The following is a 14610-nucleotide window of genomic DNA, read 5'->3' on the forward strand; positions in this document are numbered from 1 at the left end:
CAACAAACTCTGTTCTTTTTTTGTCCGCTGATATGGGTATATGCTAGCTTTTGGTAATAATTTTGCAATTTGAAAAAAGGGAGTAGCTTATGATTACACTGAATTACATCATTCTACAATTCAATTATATAACAACATATTCACTTATAATCACTACTAGGGTATTATTGTGCATCATCATACATATATCAAACAGAAAAATTCAGATTGATACAAAAGTAAGTTGATGTTTATATTTTATAATGTAACATGAGGTCCTACTTGCGGAAGATCATACAAGGCTTTCTTAGTGAATCATAAATGAAGTAACAGCATGCATACATACACTCTTCAACCGAGTTTAGCCACCATCTGCGCCAGTAAGGATTGATGTAAAGAAGCGCAAAAAATCCCAACAAGAACACAACACATGTTGAACTAGAACTTCCATAGAAACACGTCATATCGATATCATACCATTTCTCAGTGCGTTTTTCTTCTTTAGAAGCCTGTGACTGAGTTATGCATCTATTGTCTAGTGGTGGTCCACAAAGAAGTGGATTGCCTTGGTAGCTCGCTTTTGTAAAGGTACTAAACTGTCCTTTCATTTCTGGGAGTCTACCCGACAAATTGTTGTGAGACACATCGAAAAAAGATAGAAAATTGATCTGAATCAGTTCTGACGGAACTTTTCCGGTCAAACTGTTTGAAGAAAGGTCCAAGCTTTCTATATTTGCAAGATTTGAGAAGCTCGCTGGAATGGGTCCAGTCAGCTGATTGTGAGACAGGTTTAAAGCGCGAATCTGGCTCAACCCCCCAAGTTCTTGTGGAATTTCACCTGTAAGTTTGTTACTAGATAGATCCAACCCTGTCATGTAATCAAGGATGCCACCCTTGTAGCTGAGAAAGAGCCTTTTTGTTGTATATTGAATTTCATCTTGTGTTTCCAATACTTCACTGTTGAGGTAGATAGGATGCATCCCCAATAGAATACTCCCATAATGGGGAGAGGAATCAAGCCTATACCTCACCTTCACATATTTGAAGAAAGCAAGGTCGGTTGGGCCAGTAATATTGTGAAGGCAGCTAGGTACGGAACCAGAAAGTGAGTTACCAGATAAGTCTAACAAGCTCACTTTACTTAATTGACACAACTGCTTCGGGATGGAATCACTCAAGTTGTTTTTTCTTAAAAGAAGAATCCTTAAAGTGGATAGTTCACCAAGAAATGTAGGAATCCTGCCTGACAAGGAGTTGTCGCCAATGTCCAAAGTCAAAACCTGAGTCAAATTACGAAAGGATTTGGGTATTGATCCAATGAATTTGTTGGAACCCAAAAGAAGATGCTCCATGTCTTGCAAATTCAAACAGGACGGGATGGGTCCGGAGAAAGAATTATGGGAGATATCAAGAAATGAAAATGGAGCTGCTCCACAAGGAAACGGGCCTTGGAAACTATTATTTCTCACCACCAATTCAGACAAGCTACTCATGTTGCTTATCCAATCAGGGATGATACCTGTAAACAAGTTATTGCTAATATCCAGAACGCTCAGAGATTCATGAGTTTCCTTGTTGCTCTTATTTCCAATTTTCCCTGTGAAATGGTTGCTATCTAAGTAAACCAAATAGAGGCTGCCCCAGGTTAAGTTTCCTGAGAGTACCTGGCCGTGCAACTTGTTCTTTGATAGTTTTAAGATCATCAAACTAGACTTTTTAGTAAAGAATCCCTTTGGTATTTCTCCTGATAACTCATTGTCTGATAAATCCAGCATCACTAATTCACTCAATTCACCGACTGAGGATGGGATAACACCACTTAAACTATTCATGGACAAATTCAAATGCCCCATGTTGGGAAAGAACTTTGGTATATCGTCAGGAAGAGTACCTATCATTCCATTCCCAGACATATCCAACTCCAGCATATTAGCATTCCTATACAAAGGCATACCGACAAACAAGTTGTTCCTTAGAACAAGACCTTCCAGATACGTGTTGTTTTTAACCAACCAATTTGGGAAGTGTCCCTCCAAGGAGTTCTGTGACATGTCTAGTAGCCGTAACTTGTGCTGGTGAACTAGAAACCCAGGAATGACATGTCCTTTAGGCATTTTCATATTACAATTAGATAGCTCAAGAATTTCCAACTGAAACATTGGAATCCAACCTATAGGCTCTTCTGTTTCCACCTCAAACTTGTCATTGTCGCTTCTGAATCGAACAACCTCAAGCTTTATATGATTGGATAAGGAGCTGAAGGAGAATGAACCTTCAAATTTGTTATGACTAAAATCAATATATTCGAGAGATGTAAGATTAGCAATGAGGGATGGCTTAAGTATCCCTGAGAATTGGTTTGAAGAAATATCCAACAACTTAAGAGATGATAGATTTTTCAAACACTGAGGCAGAGTTCCATGGAGCATGTTGCCACTAAGTTCCAACTCATGGAGGTTCTTCAACTCGCATAACCCTGTCAAACAAGAAAAAAAAAATGTTCTGCGTAAGCCATGAAACTCAAAGGGTAAGTTACAAAAGATTAACCTTCCAAAAATATATATGACTTTCATTTGCATGGTCATACGCCTTCAAAAAGATCAACCATCGAGGAAAGGTAATGTTGCAAAATAATCGTAACACTGAAATGTGCATACTTTAGATAACTTACCATGATCTGATAATGATCCATTAAGATAATTGTAAGCGAATGAGACAGCTCTCAGGGAAGATAATGCTGGTATTGCTGATGGGATGATCCCAACAAAACTGTTGCCACTCAAATCTAACATCTCCAAATGGTGGAAAGATGCAAAAGCTGGATTGAAACAAGAGAAATGTTGGTTGCTAAAGAAAACCATGGAAAAGGATATGTTACAAGTCATGTATGATTGATGGTTGAAGCTAGATAAGGTATTGGGCCACTTACCCACCCACCTCATTAACCTTTCATCTTCAGATGACTTCTTAAACCAATAATAATGTTGTTAATTAAGTAATGACGAAAGAACGTTACCTTCCATTGGTATTGTTCCATTGAAACCATTATCTCTCAAGAAGAGGACTTCCAAATCAGGCAAAGTAAAGATTTCTGAATTAGAGAGACGTGTCAATCAGTTTGATAAAACAATTAGCAAAAATGGAAACTAATAAATAATATTTGTATTGGATTTCTTTATTGACGACTCTTTTAAGATAAACATGCCTTGGACAGGAAAGGAACTTCCCCATGAAAAAGAATGTGAAAGATCAAGAATCTTGAGGGATGGGAGGGCACTTAGGCATGATATGATGCTCTTGTTGAAATTGTTATCTGATAGATTTATACTCTTCAGCCTTTTCAATTTCAATAGAGTCTTACAAGCTGTAAAATTGAAGGAAGGTACGTAAATCTTAGAGAAACCATGCATGGCCTTGTAAAGTTTGTAATTATGAAAGAATTTAGGATTCATTAGCATTTAGGAACTTCATCACTATTCACAAGTTAACATACCGTGGCTAGGATAAGCTCTCACAGGCTGTAGAAAAGAGAATTCATTTACCTTGGATATTTGGTGCGCTGTTGAGCTCTGTTTCACTTAAATCCAGCTCCTCCAGGTTAGTGAGATGTGATAATTCTGTAATACGAAAGAAAAACACATATATATCATGTATTATGCATGCTATTTTCAGATGTACAATTTTGAATATAGTTCATTAGTCTTTCTACACCACTCTAAACAGGTAGCCTTAGAGTATCTCACTTCTTCCTCAAAACCTTAATCAAAACCCTAAATCCCTAAAACAAAATTAAAAATCAAATCCCTTCACCAAAATCATCACCGACTCCTGTACTAAATCAAATAAACTATAGTCATAGCACGTACCTTGAGCTGGAAATGATCCCGACATTTGATTGTAGCTAAGATCCAAGTTTGTAAGCGATGAAAGGATACTTAGTGATGTTATAACGCTTTCATTAAATCTGTTGTAAGCAAGATTTAGAGTTTTCAACTTCCTCAATATGACATCCCTCTCAGAACCTACATTTAGACATTGAAGTAGTGAATTTGTAAGCTTTAGTTTGATAAGACAAATCAGGTTATGAGAACATACACAAGTATATATTCATATCTAATTTTAATAATGTTTATCTTTCAAGTATCAAGTCCTCACTGCAAATTTTCTTTGTCCCAAGAAAAGAAACGGGTCATATTTCAAGCTTCAACACATGAAAGAGTCATTCTGCTATATATGGTCTTGTAATGTTGCAAAAGAGGGATCTGTGTATGAATCCAAGGCGGCTATATTGGCATGGTGGTTTTATGATGATATTGATTTACCTTGAATCTCAAAGGTACCACTGAAGCCACAATAGCTTAGATCCAACGTCTCCAAGTTCTCTAAAGCAGCAAATTCTGCAATTCATTTGAAAAGGGTGCAAGTATCTTTAAAACAGGCATTTGTGCATGATAACTTAAAAGAAGATATGAAAAGACGAAAACATGCCACTGCTAGGGAACTATCATTCAGGCTAATGTGACTAATATCTCCAACTCTAACACCTTTTTTTACAAATTGTATCTAATTAAACCGACGATTAAAACCATTAGAAGTCCACGCCAACAATTTACATTTAAATATTATAAATATACACCAAGTCCAGCATGATTCTACTACTAATTAACAACCCCAAATTAACATGTTTCCGACCTTGTAAAAAAGTCAAGAACCAGATGCCAACCAAACTCCAATCGGCTCTCAATATTTGGAACCGGGCCAATCCTCAGTGAGATTGGTTTGTGTCCGGACTGGCTCCAAGTACTCGGTCCTGATGTCACCCCTAGCCTACTTTAGCACAACCCCTTAGGATTTCTACGTAGCTTATATTTTCATATTTTTCCAATTGCATATATGCATTTAAATTTTTTTCCCTTAGATGCAGTTAGAAGTAAAAAATTTATATTTGAATGTAAATACGTTTTATGATGTTAAGTTTAAAATGTGACTGAATTTCAAGAACTACGCATTTTCAAAATGTGTCTTTCCTTTTGTGATGTCAATTTTTGTAGTGAATATTGTGATTACTGTTGTGTTCCAGCCTCCAAAGCCTCCAAAGCTACAGTAGCCACCATTGTTGACAAAATGAAACCTACGGGACAAGTTTTTCTTCCCACCCTATGATGAACACACTTAATGAAGGCAACTACAATGGTGGCTGCCAAGACTATAAATAGAGACTTCATGCTTCAGTTGTAAGCATCCCAAAAACACAGAGAAACAGATAGTATAACACTTAGAGTGAGAGTGTTAGTGAGAGGGTTGGTTTTTTGTAATAGTTGAGTGTGAGAGTTGCTCCTCCTATTGTAATTCTATTTTATTGTTTAATAGAAGAATTTTCCAACCTCAACAATTACCACATACCAAATTTTTTTAGTGTAACTATTTTTGTGACGCCAAGTTATGGAAAAGTAACTGCTTATTTGACATCAAAAACATAAAACATTATATTTTATTTTACAAGTTTCAGAAAGTATATACAACTGAAAAAGCTAGAAAGATAGATATATGTAATTGTTAATAGAAAATATAAGTATAGGATGCAGGAATGTTTTACTATCAAATTGCACATTCAATATGTTTAGTCAACATCCACTTTAGTGTTTTTTAAACGTAAATTTAATAGATAATAGAACTAGTGATATTAATATATCATAAACATCTACCCAAGACCATGAAAAATTATTTTATAGGCAATTATGTATCGATCAATATCAATATCAATACCCATGTATCATAAGAATCAGGTAAATGGAAGGTAAGAATTAAGATGCAGGCAACCCCTTGCCTAAGGATAGAAGGACTACTTCCATAGATCACCACTGGCATAAATAACAGGCACGACCCCACACCAGATGATCTCCTTGGACCATAAGATAATATTTCTGTCTTCTGTTAGATAAAAAATGATATCTACAATTACATATACATTGAGACATGTATACTAAATTTCTTGGACTTTGTCCCTCTTTCTGCAGGAATTTTCATATCAGTACCACTACTTTGAAACATAAACAGAAGTCCCCCCTGCACCTATTCTGTCTCATTGATAAATAAGCTAATGCAACTGAAACACTTATGCTCCTTAATGAGTGAAGATCACACATAGACATGACACAACATCTCACAAGCACTCTATAAATATAGGTTCTCATGCATCGTACCAAATTGGAAACAAGATAAAATCAATTAAGTTCATATGGTCTACAAATGATACCCCGACAACTTTGGAAAGAGCTATATACAGGAATAGCACATACCTTGAGCTGGAAATGGTCCTGACATTAGACTGTGGCTAAGATCCAAGCTTGTGAGCAATGAAAGGGTATTTAAAGATCTTATGATGCTTTCGTTAAATTTGTTGCCCGCAACATTTAAAGTTTTCAACTTCTTCAATACAGAAACCCTCTCAGAACCTACATTTAGGAGTTGTAGCAGTTGAATTTATAAGCTCTAGGTTGATAGAGCAACAAAGCTGTTTAGGAGTATATATATATATATATATATATATATATATATATATATATATATCCATTTTTCTAATATTGTTATGCTACCCTTACAAGAATTATTATCATATCTGACAAAGTGACTTGATTGTAGTGTATTGTGGTAGTTACTATCACTAATACAGATACTATATTGGCATGATGGTTTTATGATGATACTGATTACCTGGAATCTCAAAGGTACCATTGAAGCCACAGTCGCTTAGATCCAGCATCTCCAAGTTCTCTAAAGCAGCAAATTCTGAAATTCATTTGAAAAGGGTGCAAGTATCTTTAAAACAAGAATTTGTGCATGATATGATGATAACCTAAATAAAGAAAAACGAGTAAGACGCAAACCTACCATTGGTAGGGAAGTTTCCATTCAAGCTAGTGTGGCTAAGATCCAAGACTTTGAGTGAAGCGAGTGTCTTTAATGATGGAAGGATGTCGTTATCGATATCACGATTCCCACTAAGGTCTAGTACCTCCAACTTCTTCAAACTTGACAACCTTTCAAGTCCTGCAAAAGAGAAATTTTTTAACACGGGCATCCTTGTCTTTTGATATTGAAAGGACAACCTTTTGAGCAACATCGATAAATACTAAAAAGTTGTAGCATAAATTGCAGGATATGAAGTACACATAAAAACTTGTGTTCAGTCTTTTATAAATAGAAAAATATTATCCAACTACTAAGTTACATAAGAAGCGTCTTTGAGTGTACATAAATTAGTTGGATGTTGTGTTCATAAATTAGTGCTCACTCGAATAAATATGACATTGGAACCAGGTGAAAGAAATACTACAGCAATTACTCACGTTGTACCTGTCTTAATAAACTCTTTATCAAGAAAATTATCTGACAAATTGAGACTAGTCAACTCATTAAAATGAAGAAACAAGGAAACATTCAATGGCCACAACTTGCTCTCATTATCCATGTAAACATCTTTTGCCCCTCTTAAATTGTACAAAGAGAGTTCTGTCACATGCCCTGTTGTTGTGCTGCAGTTGATCCTCTCCCAATCACAACAGTTGTTGCCACCATCACCAGGTGTACCACTGCCATAATCAACCCAGGTAGGGAGAAATTTGTCAATTTCAGAATCATATGACTTCATAAGGGAGGCTTTGATTTCCAGTAGTGCCTTTCTCTCCTCTTCTACACAATCCCCTTGTGTATGCCCAGCCACTAGAATATGTATCATCATTAACATCAACAATGAATATTGCAATGATTTCCGCTTACTACAAGCCCAACATTCCATTTTAGTAGCAAATGGTGGCTTTGTAGACACTCACAACATTAAACTTCCGGGTAGATTTGGTTGCTTAGCTTTGCTTGGTAAACATTTGATATATGATGAAATGAATATGTATGAACGCTCAAAATTTCCACACATAAGTCATCAAGTCAATGCTCAAAATTTCCACACATAAGTCATCAAGTCAATGGTAACAATTCAACACAAAACTCTATTCCATCTATTCCAATATTCCATTGTCACCCACTCCTTCAACTAAACATTTAAGACATGGCATTTGTTGACTTTTCAACAAACTTCCAAAGTCTCCATTCACATAGAATATAATAGGTTTATTAATTTTTTTTTGCGCAATTACTTTAGAAAAACGAAATATTTATTAACTAAAAGAAAACAAAACCCAGATATCATACCTTTGTTTACTGGTAATGTCCAGACTCGCAAACCTCCTTGCGATTTCCACGGATGGATTTTATCAATTTCTGGTAAACAACCAATTGAGAGCCATTGCTAGAGATCACAGTAGCCGACATTGAAACCTGCTTCAGTGAATTTGAAATTGCAATAACCATAACATGATGAGTAGGCCTTTCCCCCACTAAATAATTGTTATGTGTCCATTGTTTGGATGGGATAATTACTTAGTGGTCTATTTTAATTATTGCTTTTGTTTTCCTGTTTCCTAAGAAGTTAGGATTGTGCTAGAATAAAGGGCAAAGACCTTTTGTTGGGAATATAGCAGAAAATTGCTCCAAAACCTTCTCTCTTAACTTCCTCTGTTTCTTTCTCACTGTCATTCCGATCGATCCACATCAATAATCATTTTCACCACCACTCACCGACGACGTTGATGGTACAGGGTCTCGGCCCTCGATTTAGAGGGGTGTGTGGCAGTGGCTAGAGAGTGAAGGCAGGGGCGAGATGGGGTTGTCATAGTGGGTTCGTTAAACGGGATTTTGTCAACGGAAGGGGCCAGAGCCCGGAGGATAGACAGAGGGGTTGGGGATTTTAAAGGGAAAGGGAAATGGGAACGGGAAAGCTAGTTTTGATGGAGCCGTAAAAATCAAGTGTTACCATTATTTTTGAAAAATAAAATATTTAAGTTACGAACAAAATATATTATAAAAAAATATAATAAACTTTTGTTTTTTGATTTTTATAAGTTGTAGATGTGTATATTTTAATTTTTATAATTTTAGTCTATATTCTAAATTTTGTTATGAATTTTGGTCCGAAATTTTTTTGAAATTATTTTTCTTTTACGAAATTATATACTTATTTTTTTTTTAAAAACTTTTTAAAGGCATTTTTGAAATTTTTATACACTATTTTGAATTCTTTTACAACCTTTTAAAACTTGTATTATAATCTCTTTTTAAATTTTTCTTTACACTTCTATGTAACGTTTTTATAGTCTTTATTGTCTTTTAAACTTGAACTACAATTTTTAAAAATATCTTTCTTATACATTTGCATTTGTACAATTATTTCGACGTTTTTCACTCACAATTTATGTTGTGTAACGTATTTTTTATTACACTTTTGTTAAAAAGATGTTTTAAACAAGTTTTTTAAAAAAGAACAATAAAAAAGTTTTAAACAAATTTTTTACAAAAGAAAATTTTTAAATTTGTAAAATAATTGTTATAGAATGCAACAAGTTCAAACATTAGTGCGACGTCCCAAAAATTCATAGTAATTATTTTTTTGTTTTGTTTTTTAAAAGATAAACCATACAAACAAGTTGTTCCAAGACCAATCAAAGTGAATATATTATTTAAACATCAGAGTAAAAAATCACAAATAGTCACTGCGAAAACTCTAGGGATGATGTGCAGTCAAGCCGGACATTTCCCTTTCGTACCGAAAGTACCTGAAACCATAAACATAAAACTGTAAGTACAAAGCTTAGTGAGTTCCCCAAAATACCACATATCATACATACAATAGAGATTGATATGTGTCATCCATAGTCTCATAATTGTCATTATGCCATGAGCTGTAACATGGTCTTTCCTTGCCAAGCCGGGGCAAAAACCCGAGTCTTATAGGCAAGTGCCAAGAGCCACATCTTGGTCTTCCATGCATGTATCACAAAGACAACTAGCATACTACATATAACTACCAGGAGTCCAAATCCTGGTCTTGCATACAATTTGCCGGGAGCCACCTCCAAGTCTTTCATACAATTTGCAGGGGCCACCCTAGTCTTCCTATGTAACATATATCAATGGGTCGGCAATGGTGTCTTTGACCCCCAAGTATATTGAGGAGACTCACCTGAACCACAAAGCCGACTAAAAACCCAACTCAACGTCGCATCGACCGCAACTAACAACTCACCGCCAAAAGATGGGTGTTGAACACCTCCTATCAATCCACACATGGTAAACCCTAAGTTTACCTTCTAAAAATAGAAATTTGTGATGGGTTTGAGCCATAAGAACTTTCCTATGTGCACATGCAAACCCTAATGCTTGGATCTAGGTTTCTCTAATTGAACATGCAATGTATCCAAGACTTCTATTGATAGATCTAGTATAAACATTCAAATCATAACATAAGAAAACAGATCTAAAGGAGTACCTTGAGTTGCTTGCTTGAATCTTCTTGTCTTTGGAGCTTAGAGTCACAATTGTCACTCCTCTAATGGCTTACAAACACTAACTAGCAAGAGGATGATGATAGAGAGAGAGAGAGAGGAGGGTGAGAAAATCGGCTCTAGGGTTTCTTGGGATACAAGAGTGCCGATTTCCTCCACCCAAAGGGTCTATATATACTATTGGCTACTAGGGTTACGTCCTCACAAGACCTAGGCTCTGATACCAAGTGTTGGATTCAACTTTGATGAATCCCCTATTATGAACAAGGAAGAAGAACGACAAACAAAGGAATAAAAGAAACTCGGAAATTTCCTTAGGCTGCTAGTATATTTCTTATTAAGGCAGAAAAATGAATTATAAAACTTCAATTACATATCCCTACTTATACTAAACAAAACAAGAGTTTGACTCTAATACAAAAACTTTGAAAGAAAGTAAAAAACAAAACTTTCCACAAAATACCCCTACACATAATATCCGATTAACCCAACAATCGTGTGCAAACCTTCTCCAAGAGCTGTGGGGTCCAGCGGGTTTGTTTCAGCCAAATGTGTTGATTGTTGTTGGGCCTGGTGTGGTTGATGAGTTGAACGATAAGGTCTATACTACTGCTGATATAGGTGTCCGTAATTCCATGGGTAGGACCAACCTTGCTGAGTAGGAAAAAGACATGGTGGTGGAGAGTATGCAACCCAATACGGGTATGGGGCATTACCCAGAGGTGCACCTGGAGGTCTGGTGCTGTGATTACCAAAAGGAGCACCGCGACCACAAGTGTTGTTTCCGCCATGACCACGGTTACTATGTTTATAGGGCGGCAATTTTGGTTTAATCAGGGTCGGCGATTATGGTTTGGAGGAGTTGGTTCATCAGCTATGGCGGTGTGTGTAGCAATAAGGGCTCCACCAGAAGAGTTTATGGTTGTGTTATTGCTCTCTCGACTGGATTGGAGATGTTGTTCAAGTTGAAGCATGCTACATGCCATTTCCCATGTTGGCAGGCTTTGGTTGATAAAAAAGCCACAATATCAAATTCAGAGGGTAAGCCATGTACCAGTTGAAGTACAAGATGATTTTCTGTTACCAGACTTTCAACATCGTCGAGTTGCGAGGCCAAATCCTTAGGCATTGACAGTAGTCTTCCAATGATGACATGGCTGAGAGTTTGAGGTTGTTGAACTCATGTTCCAAAGCTGTTGCATTAGATCCCTTATTGTTGAGGAAGATTGATGATAATTTCTTCCATGATTCATATGTTGTGGTGTCGGGTTCCAATATACGAACCAGAAGATTATCAGAAAGTGCACCGTGTATCCACTGGAGAACAATAGTATCAATTTCAGACCATGATTCGTATGTCGCATTGTTAAGAATAATTATGAATTATTGTGTTATGCACATTTTATTTGATGTTTGAATAAATCAAAGTTCCAATGAGTGTGTTCCTGGTCTTTGGCAACTAGTCAAGTTAGTTCCTGTTTTTCAGCTATGCTTTAGTATAAGTAGAGAGGCAAATGTATGTTGAATGTATTCCTAGTTTTAATTACTTTTGTTCAGTGAATAAAGTAGAATACTTTGCCTCATATTGTTCCCTGTGTTTTCACTTGTCTTTTTTGTGTATTCCTTCACTGTGCAGTTTTTTAGAACTGTTTTTTCCAGATTTGCCCTTCCCTGCTCCTTATCAAATTTGTCCCCTGTGCAGCTTCTCCTTTTGTTGTGTTACTTCCCATTTTGGTAATAAAAGACTTTATTACCCCTGCTATTTACCAACACTTGGTATCAGAGCAAAGGCTGGTTGTTGTATGCCAAAGTACCAAACTCGTGAAGAGATGGCAGGAAGCAATGGAAATGGGGAAAAAGAGAGTCCAATCACCTTTCACTACCCGATGCTGTCAAGAAGCAACTATTCTGCATGGGCTATAAAGATGAGAGTTTTCATGCAAGCCCAAGGAGTCTGGGAGGCAGTGGAACCCAGAACGGCCAACACAGCTGTGGAGATCAAGAAAGACAAGTTGTCATTGGCTGCTATTTACCAAGGGATTCCCGAGGACCTGTTGTTGTCCTTGTCTGAGAAGAAGACAACTAAGGAAGCATGGGATGCTTTGAAGGTGATGTTCCTAGGAGCAGATCGTGTCAAGACAGCAAGGATTCAAACATTGAAAGCTGAGTGTGAATCCTTAAACATGAAGGAATCAGAAGGGGTTGATGACTTTGCTGCCAAAATAAGCAACTTAGTAAGTTCTTTGCGTACATTGGGGGACACAGTGAATGAGTCCCATGTAGTGAAGAAGATGCTTAGGGCAGTATCCACTAAGTTTCTCCAAATTGCTTCAACTCTTGAACAATTTGGGGACCTGGAAACAATGACAACTGAAGAAGTCATTGGGAGGCTGAAGGCTCATGAAGAAAGACTGAAAGGACATGGTGAAAGTGAAGTAAGAAAGCTTCTCTTAACCCACCAAGAGTGGACTGAGAGAAACAAGAAGAAAGGAGAAGGCAGTTCAAGGTCAACCCCAAAAGGAAATTGTGGTGGGTCATCACAGGGAAGAGGAAGAGGCCGAAGCAGGGGTGGTCCTTGTGGTGGTCGAGGTGGTCGAGGCAGAGGTGGTTCTAACCAGCAGAAAGAAAGAAGCCATAGACAAGATAAAAGTGAAGTCCAATGTTACAACTGCCAAGAGCTCGAGCACTATGCAGCCGAGTGCAAGAACCCAAAGAAAGAAAGGAATCATGAAAGCAATTTGATCTAGGAAGACAATGAGCTAGCTTTGTTGTTGTCATCCTTTGAAGCCAAAGAAGAGACAGGGTAAGTGTTCTTGAATGAAGAAAAAGTCATCCCCAAGCTAAGATCAAATGGTGATGTTGCAAGTAACTCAAACATGTGGTATCTGGACACAGGAGCCAGCAACCACATGACTGGAGAGAGAAGCAAATTCCAAGAGTTGGACACCACAATCTAGGGCTCTGTCAAGTTCGGTAACAACTCAAAAGTCAGAATTAAAAGAAGGGGTATGATCAGTTTCCAATGCAAAAATGGTGAGCAAAGGAAACTAAGAGAGGTATACTATATACCTGAGTTGTGTAGTAATATTATAAGCCTTGGCCAACTCTCAGAAGGTGGAGATGAAATTAGAATCAAGGAGAATTTCTTGAGAATATATGACTCCAGGATGAGGCTACTCATGAAGGTTCAGAGATCACCAAACAGGCTCTACAAAATTGAGCTCACAGAGGTCACTCCAAGATGTCTTGTAGCTGAAATAAATGACCCAACCTGGTTATGGCACACTAGGTTAGGTCACTTGAACTTCACTGCCTTGATGATGATGTCAGATAAAGGGATTATAGAAGGAGTGTCTAAAATAATTGTACCATCCCACCCATGTGAAGGCTGCCTGGGTGGAAAACAAACAAGAAATCCATACCCATCGTGTACAACTTTCAGAGCCAAGAAGAAATTAGAGCTGATTCACGAAGATTTGTGTGGCCCTGTGTCACCTCCTACACCAGCAGGAAACAAGTACTTCATGCTCCTGGTTGATGACTACAACAGGGTGATGTGGGTATACCTGCTAAGAACGAAGGATGAAGCTCTCTAGTCATTCAAAAAGTTTTAGAGCAAAAGTGGAAAACGAGACCGGAGAGAAGATTAAAGTCTTGCGATCAGATAGAGGAGGAGAATTCTTGTCCAACCAATTTACCAATTATTGCAGTGAAACAAGGATCGGTAGACAATACACCTCCCCATAATCCCCACAAAAAAACGGGGTGGTGGAGAGGCATAATCGCACGGTGGTTGAAATGGTAAGAAGTAATCTAATAACCATGAAGCTTCCACACACGCTATGGGGAGAGGCTGTGAGTCACGCCATTTACGTATTAAATAGAATAAGTACGAAGGCCTTGAATGATTCCACACCCTACGAGATGTGGACTGGTCGCAAACCTCATGTAGGCCACTTGAGGGTGTTCGTTTGCCTTGCACACGTAATGATTCCCAAGAATCAGTTGAAGAAATTGGATGAGAGAAGTAAGCGAGCAGTATATCAGCGGAATGAAAAGGGAACAAAGGCTTACATGCTTTTTGATACTGTCACTAGGACAATTCACGTTAGTAGAAACGTTGTGTTCCAAGAAGATAAGGCGTGGATGTGGGAGAAGGAATCGAGAGTCAATGGTACACCTGGATTAAGCTTCACCGTTGAAGGATTTGACTTCAACCGTGAGGGTATCGATG

The 14610-nt window shown here is 37.4% G+C and overlaps 1 protein-coding gene and 1 pseudogene across 2 annotated transcripts; one reads left to right on the plus strand and one right to left on the minus strand.

The window, feature by feature from the left end:
• Nucleotides 1–207: 207 nt before the first annotated feature.
• LOC145029789 (receptor-like protein 1) lies at nt 208–7874 on the minus strand (annotated as a pseudogene). Its single transcript, XR_013676579.1, has 10 exons — nt 7336–7874; nt 6871–7029; nt 6694–6768; nt 6279–6434; nt 4302–4376; nt 3846–4001; nt 3522–3596; nt 2996–3343; nt 2651–2797; nt 208–2455 (listed from the first exon to the last, which is right to left on the minus strand). The product of XR_013676579.1 is annotated as a receptor-like protein 1 (transcript).
• Nucleotides 7875–12205: 4331 nt separating this feature from the next.
• On the plus strand, nt 12206–13123 carry LOC145003969 (uncharacterized). The gene has a single exon (XM_078962873.1). The coding sequence runs from the start codon at nt 12206–12208 to the stop codon at nt 13121–13123; it is 918 nt and encodes a 305-aa protein (XP_078818999.1).
• Nucleotides 13124–14610: the final 1487 nt, after the last annotated feature.

This window comes from Lactuca saligna, chromosome 1 (assembly GCF_052625555.1).
Source record: "Lactuca saligna cultivar CGN05327 chromosome 1, ASM5262555v1, whole genome shotgun sequence".
Classification (NCBI taxonomy): domain Eukaryota; kingdom Viridiplantae; phylum Streptophyta; class Magnoliopsida; order Asterales; family Asteraceae; genus Lactuca; species Lactuca saligna.

Coding starts and splice junctions, on each gene's coding strand:
- LOC145003969 (XM_078962873.1), top strand. CDS start 12,206: ATGGCAGGAAGCAATGGAAATGGGGAAAAAGAGAGTCCAATCACCTTT.